General features: G+C 37.9%; 1 protein-coding gene across 1 annotated transcript in view; it reads right to left on the bottom strand.

Moving 5' to 3' along the window:
* LOC131034626 (uncharacterized) overlaps positions 1-23,848 on the bottom strand; it is an 86,178-nt gene that overhangs the window by 15,293 nt on the left and 47,037 nt on the right. Inside the window, exon 2 of the mRNA XM_057966172.2 lies at positions 16,216-16,522. Within this exon, the coding sequence (XP_057822155.1) occupies positions 16,216-16,522 (307 nt within the window). The remainder of the gene's footprint in view (positions 1-16,215; positions 16,523-23,848) is intronic.

The following is a 23,848-nucleotide window of genomic DNA, read 5'->3' as shown; positions in this document are numbered from 1 at the left end:
TTTTCTACATATCCATGAGATCATTCCTGATCCTAAACTTAAGCAACATCTTGATGTGCTTTTCCTATCAACTATGCTTCCAACCCAATCAGAATCAGTGAATCCATGTAGGTCAAGTTCTACATGTTTATATTTCAAACCAAAACCAATAGTTCCTCGAAGATATCTCAGAATATGCTTTGCAGCAACAAGATGTATTTCCCTGGGTTCACACATGAACTGACTTAGTGCATTTACAACATAACATATATTACGTCTTGTGTTTACCAAATACATCAGAGATCCAATAATCTGTCTATAGAGTGTAGGATCTGCAAACTCAGATTCTGCAGCTGTTTCCTTTAGCTTGTGCAGATTTGTCTCCATAGGTGTGGTCATGGATCTACAATCCAACATTCTAAATCTCGAGTATATCAATGGTGTATTTTCCTTGATTAAGGATTATACCATCTGCCTGCTGCCAAACTTCCAATCCAAGGAAGTAGTGAAGAACTCCTAAATCTTTCATATCAAACTCAGAGGCTAATTCTTTCTTACATCGAAAAATACAATTATCCTCTCCTGTGATTAGCAGATCATCAACATAAAGAATAAGAATTAATAATTCACCATTGATTACCTTGTAGTAGAGATTTGGATCTGCTTCATTCTTGAAAAACCCTAATTCCAAGAGATAGTGATCAATTCTTTCATACCATGCTCTGGGGACCTGTTTCAGTCCATAAAGAGCTTTCTTTAATCTGCAGACATGTGATTCAGCCTTATGAATCACAAAACCTTCAAGTTGCTCCAAATAAACTTCTTCTTCAATCTTACCATTCAGAAAAGCAGTCTTGACATCCATTTGATGGACTTTCCATCCTTTAGATGTTGCAATAGCCAAAACTGCTCGGACAGAAGTGTATCTGGCAACAGGAGCAAATGTCTCTTCATAGTCAATACCTTCTTTCTGTGAGAAACCTCTGGCAACAAACCTTGCTTTCTGCTTCTCAATGCTTCCATCTACTGCATGTTTGATTTTGAAGAGCCATTTAGAAGATACCACAAATTTCCTTTTTGGCCTAGGCACAATATCCCAGACATCATTTTTCAGAATTGACTGATACTCTTCTGACATAGCATCTTTCCAAACTTGATGCTTGAGCGCATCTCCAACACAGGAAGGTTTTGCATCAATGACCTCACTCATCAAGACAGTATAACTGGAAAATAGGTTAGGTCTCTTACATTCTTTGAAAGTCCCCTTTGGAGCAGCATAATTTTCAGCTTCTTGAAGCATCTTTTTAGCCCAAAGTGGTCTCTTCCTAGTTTCGGGATAATTTTCTTCTAAAGGTAAGCCTTGAACTTCATGCTCAACATCTTCAGGGGTCTCCCTCTGAATCTCAAGGGTGGAATCCTCATCCAAGCTTGTAGGAGGATCTTGGTTTTCTAATTCATTAGAGCTTTTGGACCTCTCGAATGCTATGTCTTCCTCAAAGATGACATCTCTGCTTAGTTCAATTTGTCTTTGACCAGGTATGTATATTCTATAGGCTTTAGAGGTTTCATTGTACCCAACAAATACTCCTTTCTTTCTAGAAGGTTCTAACTTTGACCTCTTTTCTTTGGGGACATGAATATAGACTGGACACCCAAAGATCCGGAAATGACTTATGTCAGGTTTGTTGCTAGTAAAGGCTTCTTCAGGCGTTTTATTGTCAAGAAGAGAATGAGGACATCTATTTTGAATGTACACAGCTGTCCTAGATGCTTGTTGTGACCATTTCACACATCGCCCCATCGCAAATGGGGACCCCCTCTTTTTGCTTGTTTCTCGCTCGTTTTCGCTTTCGTTTTTAGGGTTTTGTTAGTTAGCTAGTTGTCTGGATTTAGGGCCAAGCCTTATGGTTTTAAATTTTGCCTTTTCAAGCCAAAATCCAGTCGTTTTTGAGAGCTTTTGAGCTTCCTTTTCTAGAATGCAAATTTTGAATGCAATGAATTCGCCAAAATGGTCTAATTCTCAATTGGAATGTTAATGCAGAGCTTAAATTTGTCTAAGTGTTGGATGTCAATGTGAATTTTTGTCCAATTGAATATTTTGACCAAATTTTGACTTTTTTGAATTTTGATCCTGGGCATTGGGATTGATTTGTTTTCGCCTCGTGAAGTGTTGAAATGTGAAAAATCTTGTTATTTCGGCCTGTAGGAGCAAAATCGCTCCTGTCCCTCAGTGAAGGACGGGAGCTCATTTTCAAATATCTCATCGTCCTTGCAGAGTCCAGGCAAATTTCAAGTTGGACGTGATGGAGAACGGCAAGATCTTTCCATTGAATATAAATTGAAGATTTTCGTGAGCACAGAAATGCCTCCAGGGGGAAAATCGCTCCTGTCCCTCAGTGAAGGACCGGAGCTACAATTCAAATTTCGCCTTGTCCTTGCAAGATTTCGAAAACTTAATGATTTGAGGACGTCCAAGGGAGGATGCTTTGCCAAATGAATATAATTTGATATGCAAAAACGAAGGAGAATGGCCTATATTGACCAAATCGCTCCTGTCCCTCTCCAAGGGACCAGGGCAAGGTACCTTGTGGCTCTCGTCCCTCTCCCAGGGACCAGAGCGATTTCCTTCATTATGCAAAATCCAGACAAAGGTCAAGGCAAGTTTACGTTCAAAAACAAGGGAAAACATGAGATAAATGCGTTGAATATAAATTGAAGATTTTTGGGACGTCCATAACGGTGTTAAATGCCTAGTTCGCTCCTGTCCCTCAGGAAGGGACCAGAGCGATTTTTGATATAATTGCCTTTTTTGCAAAGTTACAAACGATGTCAAGGCATGAACGAATAGAGTGAAGAAGGACGAGTCCGTTGAATATAAACTTGGAACCTGGCAAAGTGAGATGAAGGCCACAAGGGGAGGATCGCTCCTGTCCCTCTCCAAGGGACCAGGGCGATACAATGGTGATGATACTTCCTACGCAAGTTCAAGGTCGTTCCTCCAAAGTTCAAGGTCGACACAAGTCAAGACAAGGTGGCGAGGGACGTTTCAAGGCATTTTCAATCGAACACAAGCATCAAGGTCGTCGCATTGAAGGGATTTGCACTCTAAGACCCAGGATCGCTCCTGTCCCATGGGAAGGGACCAGAGCGATATTTCCATTAAGGCATAGATTTCAAGAGACAAGCAAGTGTTAAGCTACCAAGAGGATCGAAAGGACGTCATTACACGCATTGAAGATAATTGTAAGTTGAAATAAACAAGAACAAGCTCACAATGATGAATTTCGCTCCTGTCCCTCAGGGAGGGACTAGAGCGATATTGAGTGTATTGATCAATTCATGCAAAATTACGTTGAGTCAAAGTTTTTTCAAGGTCACACGAGGTTCAAGACATCTTTTTAAGGTGATATTCAAGGGTTTTTAACGTCCAAATGTTATTAATCAAGCTAAGGAGTCTATATCGCTCCTGTCCTTTGGACAAGGACCAAGGCGATTATTGCAAAAACACTCATACTCCTTCAAAGTCAAGTCAAGGCGAGGATGGACGAGGTAAAAAGACATTATTTCGAAGACGATAAACGATGAACCATGGTCAATTGTTACCAACTTGAGCTCAAAACGGGGAAAAGACATGGATCGCTCCTGTCCCTCTCCAAGGGACAAGGGCGATGATCCTTATAACATCGAAGGTACCTTGCAAAAGCAAGTGGGACGTGCGTGGAATGGACTAGCAATGATGTTATTCGCCTAGCAATGGAAGTTCGAAGGTCAAAGATACAAGATGAACGTGAAGACATGGAGATCGCTCCTGTCCCTCTCCAAGGGACAAGGGCGATGTTAGGCAAAACACATGATATTCTTTGAAAATCACGTTAAGACAAGGACGCACAAGGTTTTAAATGGCATTTGGAAGATGATACAAGGAAAGGATCGTATCAAAATGGAGAATTTCAAGCAAAAAACCTTAGGATCGCTCCTGTCCCTCTCCAAGGGACAAGGGCGATGATACATCTAAAGACACTCATGCGCACAGGCAAGGCAATCTAATTCGAAGAACCCAACCAGATGATCGATTTGGAACGTGGAAATGAAGGAGTTGAACGTTGAAAACGCAAGAATCATGACAAAAATGGTGAATCGCTCCTGTCCCTCTCCAAGGGACCAGAGCGATGAGGTACATCCCTTTATTTTCATATTTTCGGCGCCAAATTAAACAATTCAAATTTCCTTAAATGCTAAATCGATTTAAAATTTGAAAATCTTATTTATTTAGCATTTAATATGGCGTTATCTTTTATTAATTATTTTTTGCCTTTATTAAAAATCGAAATTTTCATTTAAAAAAAAACGCAAGGCATTAATAATTAATTATTTAATTAATATAAAAATCGATTTGAGCGCTCAATTAGGCAAGTCGGCCTTGTTATTTTATTGCAAATCATTTAAAAAATGGTTTTATTTTTATCAAGTCGGCCTAAGGGGTGAAGGATGAGCGCGCTATATATAAGGGGTGTGAAATGTTCATTTTCACATAATCATTTTTACCTTCCTTCATGCGAATTGAAGAAAGCAAAGGTGGTGCGAAGTGTGCTTGAAGTGTGGAGTGCGAGTTGCGTTGAAGACCAAAGGTGGTGCGAGTTTCATTCATCCAAGGGTGGCGATTAGTTATCAAAAGGTGGTGCGAATTTGAAGACCACACCAAAGGCGAACTTGGGGATCCATCTAAGACCACGTCGAAGGTGCGAAACTTGGAGATTTATTTGTGCGAACTTGAAGATCCATTTGAGACCACGTCAAAGGCGATAATTGAAGATCACGTTCTCTCCAGAGGTGGCAAAGTCAATTTTGAGGAGATCATATTGAAGATTACTTTATACCTCAATTTTGCCTAGGCGAATTTTGTCTTTTGCATTCTAGAGTTAGCTCTCTATCGAGGTATGGCGATTTATTGTTATTGCTTTATTCATTCATCGTCATATTTCAAATTTTGAAATTTTGAATTTTGAATCTCTTGGCTCAATCGTTGTATTTTAGGAAATGATGACTCTAGAGACTTATCATGAGGTTTCCTAAAATTTATCTCTCTTATTTACGTTATTTATTGCAAAATCTATTTCTTATAATGAAATGTTGTGTAGGTATGGCGACCCCAAAGGCGGGAGCATCCACCAGCCGCTCAGCTCTCATAAAAGAAGATCAGAAGACCGAAGAAGTGGAGACCAAGATCGTGTCGAAGTGGAGCAACATTGGAGATACAAACTTGGGGAACTTTAGCACGAAGAAGTTCCGGGAGGTCCCTTACATCGGCAAGCCATCACCTGTCGCCCGGAGAATAATAGAGAGTGGTATCATTAAGGCGGCCGGTTTTCCTCCAGCCATTCAGTGCCACGAGTTGATGATCGAGTGTGCCCGTCATTACAATCCACAGTCCAGGACAATTGTGTCCAACGAAGGAAACACTTTGGCGTACCTTTCAGAGGAAGCCATAAGTGAGGCCTTCCATCTTCCAGAGCACAGGGACATGATATACAAGAGCATTGAAGGAGCCAGATCAGTGTACGATGATGATCCAGATGCTTGCCTAAGCATAATCAACAAGAACTGGCTACTTAAGAGTCGTCCCCGTCTGAGCAAAGTACCGAACACACCACACAGGATTGATTTCCAAGAGGAGTACAGAGATTTGATTACCATGCTCAACAGAATTACAGGAGCACCTCATGCCTTCTATTTTGAGAAATGGATGTTCTACTTCATCCAGGTGATTGTTCAAGGAAAGGGTACGATACATTGGGCTAGAATAATTAGCCATTGCTTAGACGTACAGTTGAGAAGACTCAGGGCTACTAAGTCCTTCCACATGAGTTCATACGTCATCTATGCCTTAATTAGGAGCGTTGAGTACGCAGGACTACCTCACAGAGGAGTGATTGGAAGAGGACCCGACGAGGTCAGAGTTTGTGAATCCTATACCTACTTGCATCATCCACCAGGGAAGAACTACAAGTTAGTCAATGATACTTTCACGATGAACATCACAAGGACGTTGCAAGGAGGGATTCACAACAGATTATCTCAGGATGCCCAGGAATTCATCAAGAGGTACGGTGCTTGGTTCATTCAGTTTCCCAAGTTCACTTACATTAGAGTGCATGGATGTCCTTTACCTCCATACATGTTGCCGAGGTACCCGACAGACAGAATTGTGTTACTTGAAGTAACAAGGCAGTTGGCAGCATATGTGAAGGCATTCAGACACAGACATCAGAATGGAGTTCAGGTACCTATTATTTTGGGTAATTCAGTTGAGGTATGTCCCAATGTCTCAGCCATGGATGACGCAGAGAAGGAGTTAGCCTTGTATCCTTTTTCATCTTTTGCTTGGAGGAATAGTTTTGATCCCCATGGACATTTAGAGGAGACGGTCGGTAGAAGATTTAGACATGAGCACCAAATTGAAGATTTTATGATGAATCTCCTAGATGATCTCGAAGTGAAACGAAGGATACATTCTAGATTGCCTTTGGATTTCATCAGGAAATGTAAGATTTACAGAGTGGCCGACCAAGCTCAGGACAACGGCAGGCACATCCAATCTTCATATGATAGAGAAAGCAAAACAATAAGTTTGAATTGGAATGAGCCCGAGGCCGTGGATTTAGATGATTTGATGGCACCAGTCTTGTCTTGTACTCGCAGATGGGTGGACGTTCAGCATCAGAAGTTGAGAGAACAGGGCATAGCTATGTCTTTTACCTTGGAAGAGAAACCAGCCGAAGGTGGAGCCAGTGTTAGTGAAGGCCATCCTAATCCTAGGAATTCAGGTGAAGGTAACCTTCGATGTGCCAGTGAGGGCAATCTCCATTCGAGAGGATCGAAGAGAAAAGAAAGATCAGAAAAGAAGGAGTCTTCCAAGAAAAAGCAAGGTGCCAACAAAGATCAAACACCAGGTACTTCTTCCAGACCAGAGGATAGAACAGTTCGAGGGGAAGAGTCCATGGAATCGATGGTACAGAATGACAGACAGGAGGAAGGACAGGCACAGCATGTTTCGTCAGATGGATCTCTCCAAGACTATGATTTAGATAATGATAATGAAGTAACATCTCCTCCCAGACAAGAAGAAATAGTACATAAAGAAATTCAAGTTCAAGAGACAAGATCGAATATCCCAGATTGGTTGAAGGAAAGATTGACTAAGGTGATCGTAATTGAGGACGAGGACAGTGCAATTGATTTAGAGAGCCTCGTGGGACGTTCACATATGACAACAGAGAAGAAGAAGGCTACAAAGATGTCCAAGATGATTCGAGATGAGACTGGATCTAGAAAACTGCAGATAGCTACACCGGCAGCAGACAAATATGAGGGTGAGATCCTAGCAGAAGACTATCATATACAGACTATTGAGTTAGGACCATCCACAGCAGAGCAGACTTTAGATGATGCCACCGACACATTTGAGGCATTGAAGGACAAGCTTAGAGAAGAAGTAGAAAAGAATAGAAAGCTTGAGAGAGAGGTCGGTGCATGGAGGACATATTTCAGTCACATCAATGAACCTTTGGGACGTCAGGATCCAGTTAGATCACCATTGCAGGCATTGCCCCTTCAATCGATCAATGAAGCAGAAAGATTCAGGAACCTGGTCCAGCGTACATGTAGTTGGATGGATAGATCTCACACGGTGGCCATTGAGTTTGTTACAAGGATGTCGAAGATCACCCATCAGGCTATCCAAGTTCTTGAGATTATTCACAGATTGATGGCAACAGTAGTTGCGTTTGCCCATACCAAGGACGTTGTCATCCCTGTCTTGAAAGTTATAAGACACACATCCAGAAGAATTTTAGCACAAGAGAGGATCTTAGAAGGTGATTCTCACAGTTTGTTTCAGTGGTCAACCTTACTCCATATAAAGAGTGTTCTCTTCGAGGACATCAGTGATAGATGTGGTCAAGTTGAGGAGGTGATCAATCCGATCCAGGACAGAGTATTTGAGGTACTTCGTACCATTCTTGGCAGAAGGATCGAGGTCGAGACAGATGTGGATTTACAAGAATTTGAGGATAGAATCACAATCATCTTTCGCAAGGACGCAGATGTTACAGATGAGCAGTATGATCAGATGTATGCCACCATGCTCCTGATTGATAGAACAAAGGAACTTGAACCTACTTGGGACACAGCTCTTCTAGATGCATTTGATCAGGTTATCCACTTAGAAGAGAGTATCAAGAATCTTCCCGAGATTCCAAGCACAGAAATCGAAGGAATCGTGACAAAATTCATTGCATATGCTAAGAAAGAGAATTGGAAAGGGAATAAGATTCTAGATGAAAGGTTGTTACAGATGACATGACATCCTATTTCTCATTGGTTGATACCTCCTAGATTTTTGTGCCAAATTTAATATTTGGCTATGTATTTAATATTGTTCAGTAAAAAGGAGGTCATTTGTAACAAACCCTAATTAGGGTTTAGGTGTCATGATCTTGTCCATTGATTTATTTTCAATCTGGACCTTTCGTTGTAACTGGGGATGCTATTTATACCCCCATTTTTCATTTCATTTGGTAATAGTGAATAGTGTAAGAGATAATAGTTGATGTAATAGAGAGATTAGAGTTAGAAGCAATTTTTATTTTGTAGCAAGATTGAGTCTTGAAGAGAGAAATTCAAGCAATTGTTGTATATGATGACTTGGAAATCAATAAAATATTGAAGTTATGGTGTTTTGTTGCAAATTTCTTAAGTTATCTTCATGGTTGTTGGATGTACTTGAATCACGCTCAATCAAAGTAGTTTGTTAATTTGAAAGACTAAGTGTGAGATTTGATATTTGGTGGGATTCGCAATCCAAACCACTAGCTTCTTGCTGATTGTAGGAACGCCTTGCGTGGTCGACTGGAAAACACTTTGAGTCCTTAACCTTCAAGCATTTTCGTATCTAGGATATGTACCTTCATAGTAGTGTCCTTGGTCTTTGATGCATTGAACACCATTATTACCTTAGAAGATCACACTAATTTCAATTGAGTTGTTATCTTATGGCAAAATTGAAGTTGGTTGAGTCTTGCCAAATCTCATTCATGCTAAGTTGTTCATAGGGTTAGGCTAGATTAGACTTCCTTAAACCCTATCCTTTTGCTATTTTTTGAAAGTTCCTTTTAGATTAGTAAAATCTTCGAGCCTTTGGAATCCGTAAGACGCCTTGGAGGAAACAGCAAATCACATCATACCACTAAAAAAGCTTGTCCACACGTGGAGACCCCACTAAAAGAACCTTGGAGTCCATCTAACTGATCCTTTTCGCAGATCTTCAGCAGTTAGAGACTATTTTCTCAAGAGAGGATAAGATGCCTGTCGGTATTTTATTCTGTGTATGATTGTGTATAAAATACACGTCAACAATGCTTCAGCCCAAAATGAGGTTTCTATATTTTGGTCAAACAACATAGCCCTAGCAACTTCTAGTATAGTCCTATTCTTTCTTTCAGCTACCCCATTTTGTTGTGGGTTATAAGGTACAGTTAACTCCCTCTTAATCCCAACATTTACTTTAAACATATCAGAAGTGTATTCCTCCCCATTGTCTATTCAATTATGATTTTCTTACCTCTCATATTTTCTGCAAGAGCTTTGAATTCCTTAAATTTAGAAAGGATTTCTTCAGACTCTTTGTACCTCAGAAAATATATCCAGGTCTTCCTAGAATAATCATCTACAAATATTACATAATATAAAAATCCCCCTAATGAGGGTAAAGACATGGGTCCACATAAATCAGAATGAACTAATTCTAATACATTTTTGGATTTACTGTTGCTAGAATTAAAAGACCCTTTAGTATTCTTTCCCAAGGCACACCCTTTGTAGGCTCCTTCAAATTTTTGACTTAGCTTGGGTAAGCCGATCATCATCTTCTCTATCTTAGGTAGGGCATGGAAATGAAAGTGCCCTAATCTTCTGTGCCAAAGTTCATTCGAATCTGGAGTCTCATGAATCAAGGCTAGAGGTGGAGTGGTGCAAAGTCCGTAGAGGCTCCCTTGTCTTACTCCAATGGTGTGGGCTTTCTTGATGGTGGAGTTCTTTGGCCAAGCAAGTACCTTTCCTTCCATAAAGGTTAATCTGTAACCCTTCTCTTCAAGTGCAGAAACTGAGACAAGTTTTCTCTAAACCCATAACTGGATAATTTGAGTCATCACCAATTGTCACTTCTTCATTTGAACTTTCCACAAGTGTATCTAGGTGCTCACGAAATCCAGTGATGTGTCGAGATGCTCCGTTGTCAATCACCCATGTGTTCAAACTGGAGGTGACTTGACTAGAGAGGGCTGAGTAGAAGACTAGTTTCTCGGAATTACTCCCTTTCTTAATTTCTGCCATTGAAGCTTGTTGTTTGATTCTGTCTGGACACTTCATTGCATAGTGCCCATATTGGTCACATTTAAAACATTGTACTTCAGAAATGTCTCTCTTCTTCTTTGAAGACCTCTTCCCATTTGAGTTGTTGTCCCTCTTTCTCTTAAAGTTCTTCTTCTTTCCTTTCTTGTGGGAATTAGAGTTTAGAACTTGAATGTCTTCATTACCATTGTTTTGTTTTATTCCTCTTGTGACAAGCTGAGATTCCTCTTGAATGCAATTGGTTTTCAATCTATCAAACTTAGGAAATTTAGATCGAGCACTGACTCCTTGAATGAACGATTCCCATGAGGTAGGAAGTCCATTTAGGGCCATCATAGCAAGTTCTTTGTTGTCTACTAGATGTCCAATAGTGGATAGTTGATCCCTAAGCTCAGTGATCCTCAAGAAATAGGATGTAACTGTTTCTCCTTTATTCATCTTTATATGGTGTAGTTGATTCTTTAGGATGAGAACCCTGCTAGTGTTATTGATTTCATAAATGTCAGCTAGTGCTTTGAACATCTGAAAGGCCGTCTCATATTTAGAAATGATTGGTACAATGTGGTCTCTTACTGAATCCACAATTATCTCAAGGGCCTTCTCACTGTCCTTGCTCCACTGAATTTTCTCTGTATCATCAGAGGGTTCAGGAATTTCACTTTTGACATGGGAGTAAATTTTATTTTCTTTCAAAACAAGCATGATCCTGAATTTCCAAGATACAAAATTTGATGCTCCATCTAATCTATCTTCAAACCTAACTCCAGTTGCCATTAGGATTATGGGAATATGATCTTAGCAAGAGCCTGGTGAAAGTTTATGAGATCGTTACAGAATTTTAATATGATCTTCCTTAACTTCGCTCTGATATCATGTTAAGTTCTTTCAAAATTCTGTGATCAAAATAGAAGAGATGGAGATATGATCTGAAAGTTGTATTTTATCTGCTATAGCGTGTTTTAAAGATGCACCACACTTATCAATTTCAGTGTGTGCATCCTCCTCAATGTAAGCATGCTATATAAGTGGATGAGGGGTTATGTAGTGAAGAGATACGTCTTCCCACGTGGGAAGACACATCTCTTCCCTACGTACCTCTCACCACGGTATATAAACTAGTCACCGTTTACTTACCCGATCGGAAGGAGTGCGACTTGTTTGAGAATCACTTTACCACCCGGTACCATGAACGGTGTAATTGTTGGTCAAACGCGATAAGTTAACTTTGGTTTTATTTATCAGTAGTTAACGTTAACATATTAGTATATATAATCAAATTAATATATATATATATATATATATATATATATATATATATATATATATATATATATATATATATATATATATATATATATATATCGGAAGCATGAAATAGTACAACCAACGTTACAAAATTAACATGGAGGTCTGAATACACTTAGAAAATGACAAATTTCAGATGTCAAAGTTATAACCAAGTCTGATTTTCTGAGGACTGAGTCTGAATACGCCCTCCAATGTTTGAAAATACTTAGAAAATGGTGTATTGAAGTCTGATTTTCTGATGTTAAAGTCTGAATACACCTTCTAAAAGTCTGAAAATACTTAGAAAATGATGAAAATCAGTGGCTGGAAGTGGTCACAGCCATGTCACATGCTTGCATTTGAATTGTTTTACTTTTCCAAGTTCAAAAATGGCCACGCCTGGGCACAAATAAGTGGCTGGAAATGATACTTCAGTCTGAGAATAGTTCTGAAGATGATGCTTCAGACTTGCACCAGCAATGGTGTCTTCACATTTGAGCCCAAAAATGGTGTCCACATAGAATTGCCCAAGTCTAGTGATGGCTGGAAGTGATATTCAGATCTGGAAATGCAATGGTCAGCAATGGTGTCCAAGGAATGATGTCTAAATCCTTAATCAATGGTGGACAGCCAACACTTAAGTGAAATTGCAGTCGTTTCCAGCCATGGCGCCCAATGAAATATGCACAGATCGCTCCCAATATGTGAGGCAATCAGCCACACAAAAAAAATCCTGGCCCAAGCAATGGTGGCGCTAAGCATCAAAATTCGCCCCAAGTCTCCAATGGTGATCAGCATCTCTCAACAATTCTCGAAATCCTCCTCAACAATGGTGTCTAAATGACACTTGGGCAAAAATCGCCCAGCTGGAACCTTCAACTTGCCTCCAATCAGCCACTTAACTGTCACATCAGCCACTTATATTATTATTTTAATGCTGGCTGGATATACTTATTCATGTTTTTGCCTTGAAACTTCATCACACAAGCAATGTGGGATAAAACCTTGCCTTTATACTTGCCTAGGGAAAAGTAATTTGCGTTGGGATAATTAATTTGTCATTAAATAATAGATTCCAGGCATTAAATAATTGTTGTTAAGGCAAAAACAATTATCATATTCATCTTCATTTCTCAAGTTTGGGCCAGCTGGGGAAAAGCGCCCCATGTTTGGATAAAAATCCTCATTAAAATTCCTCGTAACTCATCACAACTGGCACTTAGGGAAAATCGACCCCCATCAGGATGCATAAATTCACTTCATTTCATCAACCTTGGGCGAAAAATCCACCTTGGGGAAAAATGTGGGCCATCTGGATGCCCAATCCACACATTTTCGTCATTAAATTCCCTTTAGGGAAAATTCGATCTTCATCCGGACAAATATCTGCACTTATTTCAATTAAATTTGCTCATGAACTGACTTGGGGAAAAATGACCCCCCATCAGGATAATCATTTCATCCGCATAAAACTTCATACTTCATTCTTGGGGAAATTCGACTTTCATCAAGAAAATTTCCAACACTTCGACAAATTTTGGGCCTCCTAGTGGAAAAACATGGTCCATCAAGATAAAAATCAAGATACTTGGGGAAAACGCCCCTCATCGGGAATTTGAGTGGGGAAAATCATGGGTCATCGGAAATTTGTCCAAAAAGCTTAGGGAAAAACGTCTTCCATTAGGATAACTAGCTTGTAGACCTCAATTTAATGTTTTCCATCTGGAATTTGATGATTTTCACACTCAAAAACATCTGGACATGTCAAATTTCATCTTTACAAATCAGGATATTCACCATTTAACTAGATTCTGAGCAAGAAAATTAGGATTCCATTGGGATAAAGTGCAAGTTTGACTTAATTTACCTACTAGGAGCGGGAAAACAACTCCTAAAGGACCTTTTGACGCTTAGGCACAAAAATATCACTGACCTAGACTCATTTAGAGTTATTTACACTCAAATTTAAAACTTCTTGCAACCTCAAACTTAGGATCATATTAGCAATTTTAACATCCTTTCAACATTTTGACCGACATCCTCTCATAAACTAGGAAACTACCACTAAACCAAGGCAACCTAAGCAAAACACCTACCCTAAAAGGCGAAAAAGTGGGGGTCCCCATTTGCAATGGGGCAATGTGTGAAAACGTTACAACAGTAGGGAAGTCAAACAATTGTATGGAAAAAATCAGAGGCTTTATAAAGTCAATTTATTGAAATGTACAAAACCAATGAAGAATCCCATATGTGTAATATAGTTTTGAAATTTCCATTTATGTGCATCATGGTGTAATAATATGTGAGTTTGTTGTACAAATTTCTACACTTGTGTGGGTAAGTTCTTTGAAAGGTTTGGATACGCTTCATTAATTTTGTGATCTGGTGATCTACATGAGCTATAATTATAAGCTTATTCCAATATTTAAAAAACAAAATAATTGGTACTATGAAAGCCTTGAAATCCTCGGGATGATTGAGGGATGCCTTAACATCCTTTGGTCCCTCCAAAAGGAAATTTGTCAAGGTACATTCCCGCTCTATAGGGGTGTCCCAAGGAAGGCCACCTGTTATGGCCCAAAAGTTAATGACAACAATGAGACATTCTATCTCTATTTTAGAGGACATGTAAAAAACTCTACAAACACATCCCTACGGTACATAAAAAATAAACATTAATTACAAAATTATGGAGACTTTTTGCCCATATACCCATTACTTTCTCTCTTCCAAGGCATCATGTCAGAAGAGACTTGTTAGAAAATGTACCCTACTATGATCAACTCACTTTAGACAAAGCCATCTCAAAGAGAGCTCCATATTGTTCTCATTCCTAGAAAAGCAAGTTTACTCAAGACACTAGCAGTCACTAGCAACATACTCAATAAACAAATGTGCTGCATTGTTAAGATGTTTGGAAATGACTCATATCTCCCATATTCGATCTAGGAGTATAGCTCATCCAAAAAGGAAAACAGTTCAGCAAGGTTTAGGACAAAAAGCCTAACTTTGGTGGGACCAAATGTTGAATAGTTTTAGGTATTCATGCTCTCTCAATATGTTTTGCAATTTCAAAAAAAAAATGGCACCTTGTCTCAAGTCCATATGCAAAAGTTATTTCCAGAAAATAGAATATGAAACAAGCATCCAAGAGAAATGCCCCGCTTTGTTTTTTCCTATTCCGTGTCTTCCAAAGAGGAGAGGAATGTCCCACTTTGTCTTTTCCATCGAAAGGAGATGAAAAATCACAATTTGGATCTTCATTTCCACGAGGAGATGAAAAGTCACATTTTGTCTTTTCATTTCCTGAGGCAAGAAGCACCTATTTATAGACACAAATATTGTATGCTTTTCAATTTTTAATCATTTGTTAGATCAAAAAGGAGGAAATTAAAGATTGTATCTCTTAGAAGTAAAAAGTTGAAGTAGAAGGGCTTGATAGGGATAGTAATTTACTACCATACTTGTCCATTTGATCAATATTCTCTAGTAGAAGAGAAATTGCCTCTACCAACTAGGTTTTTCGCCCCTTAAAAGAGTTTTCCTAGTGTAAATTTCTTGTGTTCGAGTTTTTTTTTCATTTTAGCAAATCATTTTTTTGTGGACAGCTCTTTAATTCCTCCCAATTAATACTGTAATTTATTTGCTTTATTCCTTAATTTACTATTTTTGGTAGAAATTATGGATCACTTATACATCATCACATGATTGAATATATCTCTAGATTCTTGACTCCTAAAAATCAATAGACTGTACAGAATCAGGTCCAGCATATTTCTGCTTCTGTATATGTTTGATTCTTTTGGAGCACGTAACTGTCTACTATACCCACATATTGCCTAACAATTTTTGCTTCTGATGGAAATACTAAGGTCTATTGATATAAATATTTATGAAAGAAGCAGCTATGAGTGCTTCAGTTAAATTTCTACTGTGAAACTTTTCGTTTAATCTGCATTTTCAGTTAAGGGACATAATTAGGGAAAATTTCAGGGTTCATTTGCTTGCAAAGAACATTAACTTCAGTATCTTGTAAATTTTAAAACTAAAAAATGGTGGAAACCTAAAGATGCACTGAAGCTTCCTTGGAATATGACATGTTTTGTATAAAAACATGGAACAATATATGCTATAGAAAGTGTGTTTACTCTAGTAGCAAAATAAGGTCCAGCAAGAAACTTTGCTTAGTTGAATTATTGACCTTCCTAAGGCCAATATTAATTTTGAAGCTTTGATTAGACAGAATCTACTCAGTCTGGATTTGGAAATAAACCTTTACAGAAAACAACTTTACTCAACATATAGAATCTTCTTGAATAAAATAAAATCCTTTTCCATTATCACTGACCAAAGCTATGAAACCTTTTATCAGCTTCAGGGTGAATGAAACTTCACAGACCTGTAGCTAGTAGAACAGTATTCAAGACAACTGCTTCTTGATCAATGAAAGTTCTTCCAAAAACTAGAGAAATATTTTATTCATCTATGCTGTGAAGGGGGAAAAAGGGGAATGCTAGATTCTTGCAGTTTATAGAAACATACTTGTAGCCATTGCATGACAGACGGTAAGCAAAGTCTCTTGTCCCAGAATCTTCAAACCCAAATACATCGCTTAACAAAAGCACTGCTGCCCCATTATTGTTTTTTACAGCCTTTAAGAGATAAGCATTGAAGCTGTCATCTTCTTCTTCTCCTAAAAGAAGCTCAATGCCATTGACCAATTCACAAACTTCTTCATCACTCTCTTCCTCAGACTCTACTTGGTTATCTGAAGTGCTGTTTACTGCATATTTTGCAGACTGCACACATTTTGTTTGATATTGTCTAGTGAACCTGTTTTGCGAGATGACTGCAAATATCCACTCATTAGAAACTTTGAACTTCCAAAATCCTGTTAAAGTTCATTTTCCTTGTAATCCAAATATGTGCATAATACACAATGAGGTAACTAAGCAATAAAGGATGTCACTGGCTAAATAATGCCTAATTGAAAATAAAAAATGATATTCATTAAACAAAATTAATTAAACAGCCTATGGAGGCCTCCTCTGACTAGATTATTGACATAATTGTTGATGAAATTGAAGTATATATATATCATCCCTAACCAATTCCTTTGGCAAATTAGATCCTAGTGTATAAGTCAGTGTTTGGGAAATTGCAGGCATTTCATTCTAAAGGTTACAATAATTGGAAAAAAAAAGAACCATGGACACCTTGTGATAAACAGTCTCATTACATGTTTTCTATGTATTGCTTCAAATTACATAAAGTATGATGGTTTTGGTATAATAAAACCCATCTTAGTTTCACAGCAGTTTGATGAGATGATTATGGGCCAAGCATAACAAATGCTTAAAAATTAACCTCCAAAAAGATATGACATTGTTATTATCAACACTTAACATTAAACTTCAAAAAGATATGATGTTGTCAATATCAAGACTTGACATTAAACTTTGAAAAGGAGACTTATTCTCAAAATAAATTTAATACGAGTGGTATCTTAACTGGGGCTTGATTATCCCCATTTGCACACCATATTGAATCAAACTCTCATTTTCAGTTGCAAAAGGAAAAAATTAGAGAATCAGATATGATTTGATTGAATAGTCAAGAATGGAAACTTAAGGTCACTAGTAAGTCAGTTCTTGTGCATGGTTCACCTGAACTGTTAAATTAAACTATGTTTTCCATTGGTAGCATTAATGACCCAGAATTTTATTGCACGACAGGTATTAAAAGCAACCACAAGTGCAGACACTTTGTTGGGTGATTTTTTCAAGCATTCAGCTTTAACCAGTTTTTATTACCACATGAAAAAGTTCTACCAGTTCCACAAACTTTGAATACATTGGTCTATATTTTATCATCTCACATTTCAATTGAACTTTAAGACTTTTCTTCTGATGAAATAAAAGATGACTGTAAAGGCCCGACTTTCATTCTGGTTTTTCAATTGGCCATTGCTGTGGAAGACGTTTTGATAGATGCAAAAATCAGACTTGGAAACAGCTTGGAAAGATGAAGAGTTAGAATTGAATAGGGTTCAGCAATAAGCTTGGCAATGTCTTTGCAAAGAGTCCACTGAATAGTAATACCAAGCCAACCACTCTAACCTAGACTAACCATAAAATTTTACTAAAACTTTTTACATCAATCTTCATAGTTTCTTTGAAGCTCGGTTTGACTTGTAAAGTGTTAACTCATTTCAACAAGGTCAAACATAGGATTTTCAGACAAAAGACACTACATTTGAGCATTCTTGAGCAAATTGGAGTGAGTTTATAGCAAATTTGAAGACCAGATCTAATGAATTTGGGTTTCCAAGTTCGTTTTTTTTTCCTTTTTTCCAAGCATGAAATTATTTTTCACATATTATTAGGTTTGTAAACATGATTTACAACTTTAAATGAAATTAATTTTGTTTACGTAAATTTTATTGGTGATTTGTGCTATTTTTGTGAATGAAATCATTGGCTCTTTTTTTACAAAGGGTTTTATGCTTTAGGGTAAAAATTTATATTTTGGTTAAATTAATTAATGGCATTGCTATCCAATTACCATATCATGTTTGTGTTGAAATAGTAGCTAGCTCGGATACCTATCTATTGTATTTTAATGTTGTCAATGACAACTAAAATACACATGTATTATCTATTATGTAAATCGAATTTTGTGCTGGACCCAATCATGTAGCGTGGAGAAAATTAATTGTAACTTGTAACGTGGTGACACTAAATTGTTACTTAAGGCTGGGCCCAAATACACGACTTGTAATTATGTCTTGCTATGAATATTGGGCAAGACCTATACGTAATGTAACTTGTGGATAGGACAGGCCCTATAAATGTAACTTGTAATTTGGTCTGACCCTAATTGGGCGATGTAACTTGTGGTCCTATATTGAATGTAACTTGTAACTTGTGGATAGGGCAGACCCTATCTTATGTATCTTGTAATCTTAACCCTATGTTTTGGTGCCAAGTTGAAAGGGCCGACCTAGAGTGAATTGGTAGGCTGAGTCACATATATATACAAAGGCTTAGTCATTGTATCAACACACACTCTGCGAATTGTCTTCAATCAGAAAATTATCTCCTTCATTCAGCAAATTGTTTCTCTGAGACAGCGAACTATTCTCAAGGGTAGCGAACTTCATCTTCTGGACAGCGAGCTTCATTTGAAGGCTCCGAACTATCATTGATGACAGCGATCTTCATTCTAGAGATAACGAACTATTCTCAAGGGTAGCGAACTTCATCTTGTGGACAGCGAGCTTCATTTGAAGGCTCCGAACTATCATTGATGACAGCGATCTTCATCCTAGAGCAGCAAACACTATCTCTGGGGCAGCAAACCTCCTTAACAACAGATACCCTATGCTTAGAGATAAGTTTATCATTTATCCTTAGTTGAAGGTGTTATCCTATTGTGCATAGTTTGCTGGTTCTGATTGCTTCAAGTGTTGAAGCCATATTGTAAGATACTTCTGATTATTGCATAATAAGATCTGAGATCTATAGCTGGGTTTTTCACCTCCAAGAGGGAGGTTTTCCCAGGGTATTCTTGGTGTTCCTTGTGCACAGTGTTTTTGCTTTCTGTTATTGCTATTTTTGGTACAGTCTGATCCTAAAATTAACAGTTTGAAATGTAATTTATATGAATTTTATTATATCTTTCATATTCAAATTGTTGTTTTTCTGTATTTTAAAGGGTTAGCATACAATTGAATTGAACTCCACATTAGACGCTACATTAGCTAGTGGAAATCGTAACCTTGCTTGGAAATATGCCACAATGGAATCAATATCAGAAAGGATGATTTGCCTCTTTTGCACAAGAAGCTTAATGGAGGCATCAATTGTATAAAGTACTATATTGGATGCATTCCTTGCCATGACAACAAGCTATTTGAATAGGTCACAAAAGAGGCAAAACAAGAGATATAGGCAATCCTTGCATTGTTGGATAAGAAAAAACTAGAGAGGGCAAGGATATAAGCAATCAGAGTAGCCATTAATCCTTCCATGCCAATAGAAACAAAGGTAGACATGGCAGACATTGTGGGCTCTAGTCATGATCCATGCATATGAGGCATATCCGCCTTATCTAGTTAAATTAGATCCCAATTATAGAGTTTTTTGTACCTAGAAACATCTTTAAAGCACAACCTTCATTGCAAGATACATGATGAAAGAGGTGAGTGGAGAAGCAAATAAGGCATGTGCAATTTTGTTCGTTTTACAGCATTCTCATCAACATGGCAAATAGCCCATACTAAGAGAATTCAGCAATGGCATTGACATTTGGAGGGAAAGGATACAAGGCATCCTTCCCAAAAGACTTTAGTGGAAAATTGCTCCAAGATGTTGTAGCAAATGCAAAGTCAATTATGGAAGAACAAAAGTGGTAGTGGTGTAAGTTCAAATGCATTATTCTTTTCGATGGGTGGAACAGATGGAAGCAATTGCACCGTTATCAATTTTTGGCGGCTTCATATATTAATTTGGTTTTCTTGAAGTCAATTAATGTGTCTAACAAAATAAAAATTGCATCAACTTTGAGCCTAATGTTGGAGGAGGTTGTCATAGAGGTGGGAATAAAGAATGTAGTACAAGTTGTCATTGACAATATAATGGCATACGTGGCAGCTAGAAGATTGCTTCAAGAAATGCATCTATCACTATTTTGGACCCCTTGCACAATCCATTGCCTTGACCTTCTTTTGGTGGACATAGGCAAAATTGATTGGGTGAGATGGGTTTAGACGATACCAAATACATCACAATATGTATCTATAATCACCCTTACGCTTTCAGCTTGATGAGAGATTACAAAAAGGGAAAGAGACATATTACTAGTTTGCTAACACCATTGTAGTAGATGTTTGTGAATCCAGTATGGCTAAACTCAACATATTCAAAGAAAGATGATGGATAGAAGACAACAAAGATGGTTTTGATAATGCCTTAGTGAAGAGAACTAAAAAGATCATCAAAATAGCTTCAAACTTATATCAATTGGATCCTGTATTTTCAATTTTATAAATCATTTACTGAGCTAGTTACCCTTTCCCAGCTAGTTACCGCTAGAGTAGGAAAGAAATCAATCCGCAGCCATCATGCCATGCTGTTTTCCCGGGGTCATGTATGTACCCATTTGTCCCGGAGTGCACTCGCTCCATATAGAATCTTGCTTGAGAGGGGCACTCTTTATACGTCGGGCAGGAGGCCTTCAGAAAGCTAGCTAATATGGGAAGAGTGAAGGAGGGCGGGTAGCTCTATTATCCCATAAGTCTCCTAACAGCCCGAAGGGGATCTCATGGCCTGACGAAGGAGGGGATCTCATGGTCATGCCCTTTTTAGCTAGGCATGAGAGATGGGATCTCTTCCTTCAATGGTAAGTTTCTAACTTTAATTTGTTTGTACTTATAGATATTGGAGCCATTAGTAACAGTTTGGTGCTTGGTGCATGGAGATCAAAACCTAATGGGATAATTTATGAGGGCATACGTAGGGTCAAAGAGACCATCCAAAACTATTATTGGGGGGATAGAGATAAATTTGATCTCATTTGGGGGATTGTTGATCAAAGGTGGAACAATCAACCACACCAACCTATTCATGAAATGAGCTACTTTCTCAAGACGAAGATTCTCTTCTCCAATAGCTTCATAGATTTTAATGGAGAGGTTATGGAGAGCTTTTGAACATACATTGAGAGGATGATACTCATTATTGAGTTGAAAGACTTAATTATTTTAGAGTCATAGAATTACATGCAAGCTAAGGCCTTTTTCTTTAATGCTAGCTATTTGAGGGAGATGCACCCAAATAGAAGATAACAAAAATTTGATTTTTTATTTATACCTTACAAGTTACAAATAATGATTATAAGTATTACTTCAAACTTTCGAAAATCTTATTTGCAAGTCCTTGGTGAGAAGAATGAGGTGGAAATACCCAAAAACTTCAAAAGATAACTTTCTAAAATTTGTCTCAACCTTGTACTACTTCTAGATGTGAGCACAACTCGAGCTTATTTTAATCCATTCACATGAAGAAGCACAATAAATTGACTCAACAATGCTTTAATGACTTAGTTTTTATGTAATGCAATATCAAAAAAGGTGGACACATTTGCACATAGTCTATAGACTTGGATAATATTGATCCCTCTAGTGACTAGAGTACATAGGATGAGGAGGCTTCCATCTTCATATGGGTGATATTGCTGATTTCAAGAGGAAAGCAATTGAGGGTGTAGGTGTAGTAGAAAAAAGAAAGTTTGGATTGGAGGACATCATTGTAGATGATGTCCAACATAAGGGAAAAGAGGAATCACTACCATCTAGTACTAGGGTGGAATTGCTAGGGTACCTTTTAGGCCAAGTGAGGAGCTGGACCTGAGTGCAAGGCATAAGAGTAGGGCTGCACCCTCTCCCTAATTTTTCACTAGAATGGGGAAGAGGACATTGCGAAACCTTGTAACTTGTAACTTGCCTAGATATGCAATTTACAATGATGATTTTTAAAAACAATCTGTTGATGATTATAGCTTTGGTCGGTATCCTTTTATAAGCTGACAGAGCTAATCTAAATGTCCAATTGGCCTATCAGCCTTAGACATTTAGATTGTGGAATCCATTTATATATATGTACAATGTATTAATATAAATCTATATACCTTGGCGGTTTTATGACTAGTTGTTATCCCACCTCACATTTATAATGCCCGATTTACTTCCTTAACAACCCACGGCTAAATAATGATTATCATTATTTAATCGGTTAATTCAAACCGAATTATCAAGACGTGTTGTTTCATTGCCTTCTCCTTGTAAAGTTGTGTTGGTTGCATCGAGTATATTACGTTGCCTCATTCTCTCATAGTGGATTGAGGTGAGAATAGTAGAAAGCAGATTGTGTCCTTTCTACAAGCATTTAGATTTATCTTATATCAGATCGTATCCACCTTAAGGAATCCGTGCTCTCTATCTATAATATCGAACATTATCATCTATTGGCAAATCGGTGTCTCTTCTCCCATAAGACACATACAGATTGCAGATTGGCCATCATATATATCTCAGATCAAATTATATCATTATCAGTGATATTATTCCTTGGGAGATCGAATTCACTCCTTGCTGATCAAACATATTCTTCATAGGATTTCGAACTGCATACACAGCTGAACAATTTTGTTTGAAATATTATCTACACAGTCTGATCACCAAAATTTAACATGGTATCAGAGCGGGTTCCTTTGGAAATAGCCTTACAGCTTAAAGGAAGATCCTAAAGAGCACTATCGCAGATAACGATACAGTATGCTGAAGCCATACTCTCCAATATTTCATATATCGTCATTAGCATGAAACAAAACGGTGTTATAGGATTCAGCAACTTCGTGATCTATGATCTTAAAAGGAAAATTGATATCGTGTAGACTCTCTGACTTACATAGCAGCAATCGAATGTTCAGATGATTCCGTGCAAAGACTGTTGCCCAGCAAATTCTTAAAAATAAAATCAGATATTCGCTAAGTTGGACAAGGTATCTTCTGAGGAAATCGTATCAATGAATGATTGGTTTAATCAAAGAAGTCTGATGTATAAAATGATAGATATTATCTTGTGCGGAGAGTTTTACTATCTCTAACTAAGAACACGTGGCAAATAAAGGTCTAGTTGGCCTTATTACTTGACTAAACTAACTAATAGTCAGAAGTTTATTTAATAAACCAATTTCAAATCTGAGGAGATGTGACTCTTACGTAACCAAAAGAAAAGGAGGACAAAGTCGTAGCTTAATAGAGAATACGAATGTTCTGGTAAGAAATATATACCCAGCATTGTGTTGATGTTCTATCTAACCGTTCCAATTGAAAATACCATAGTGCAGCCTTCACAGGGAACACAACAGTCAAAACGTGGTTATTAGCAATGGTCGAGTTGGAGAGTTATTGATGGTTACAGCTAACAGAGGGGTGGCTAGAAGTATTACAGGGTTATTTTGGTAATCACAACTTAATTCTTAGCACTGGAAACTATAGAAGTCAATTAGTGTTTGGCCAAGAGCAAATCGTAGTATTTGACGACTGGTGATTACCATACAGATGAAGTTGGAGTCCAACACCACACCTACAGCAGTGAAGCTGTATTTTCTG

This window comes from Cryptomeria japonica, chromosome 11 (genome assembly GCF_030272615.1).
Source record: "Cryptomeria japonica chromosome 11, Sugi_1.0, whole genome shotgun sequence".
Lineage (NCBI taxonomy): Eukaryota > Viridiplantae > Streptophyta > Pinopsida > Cupressales > Cupressaceae > Cryptomeria > Cryptomeria japonica.
Note: the sequence above shows the minus strand (reverse complement) of the source record. Positions and strands in the feature narration are given on the sequence as shown.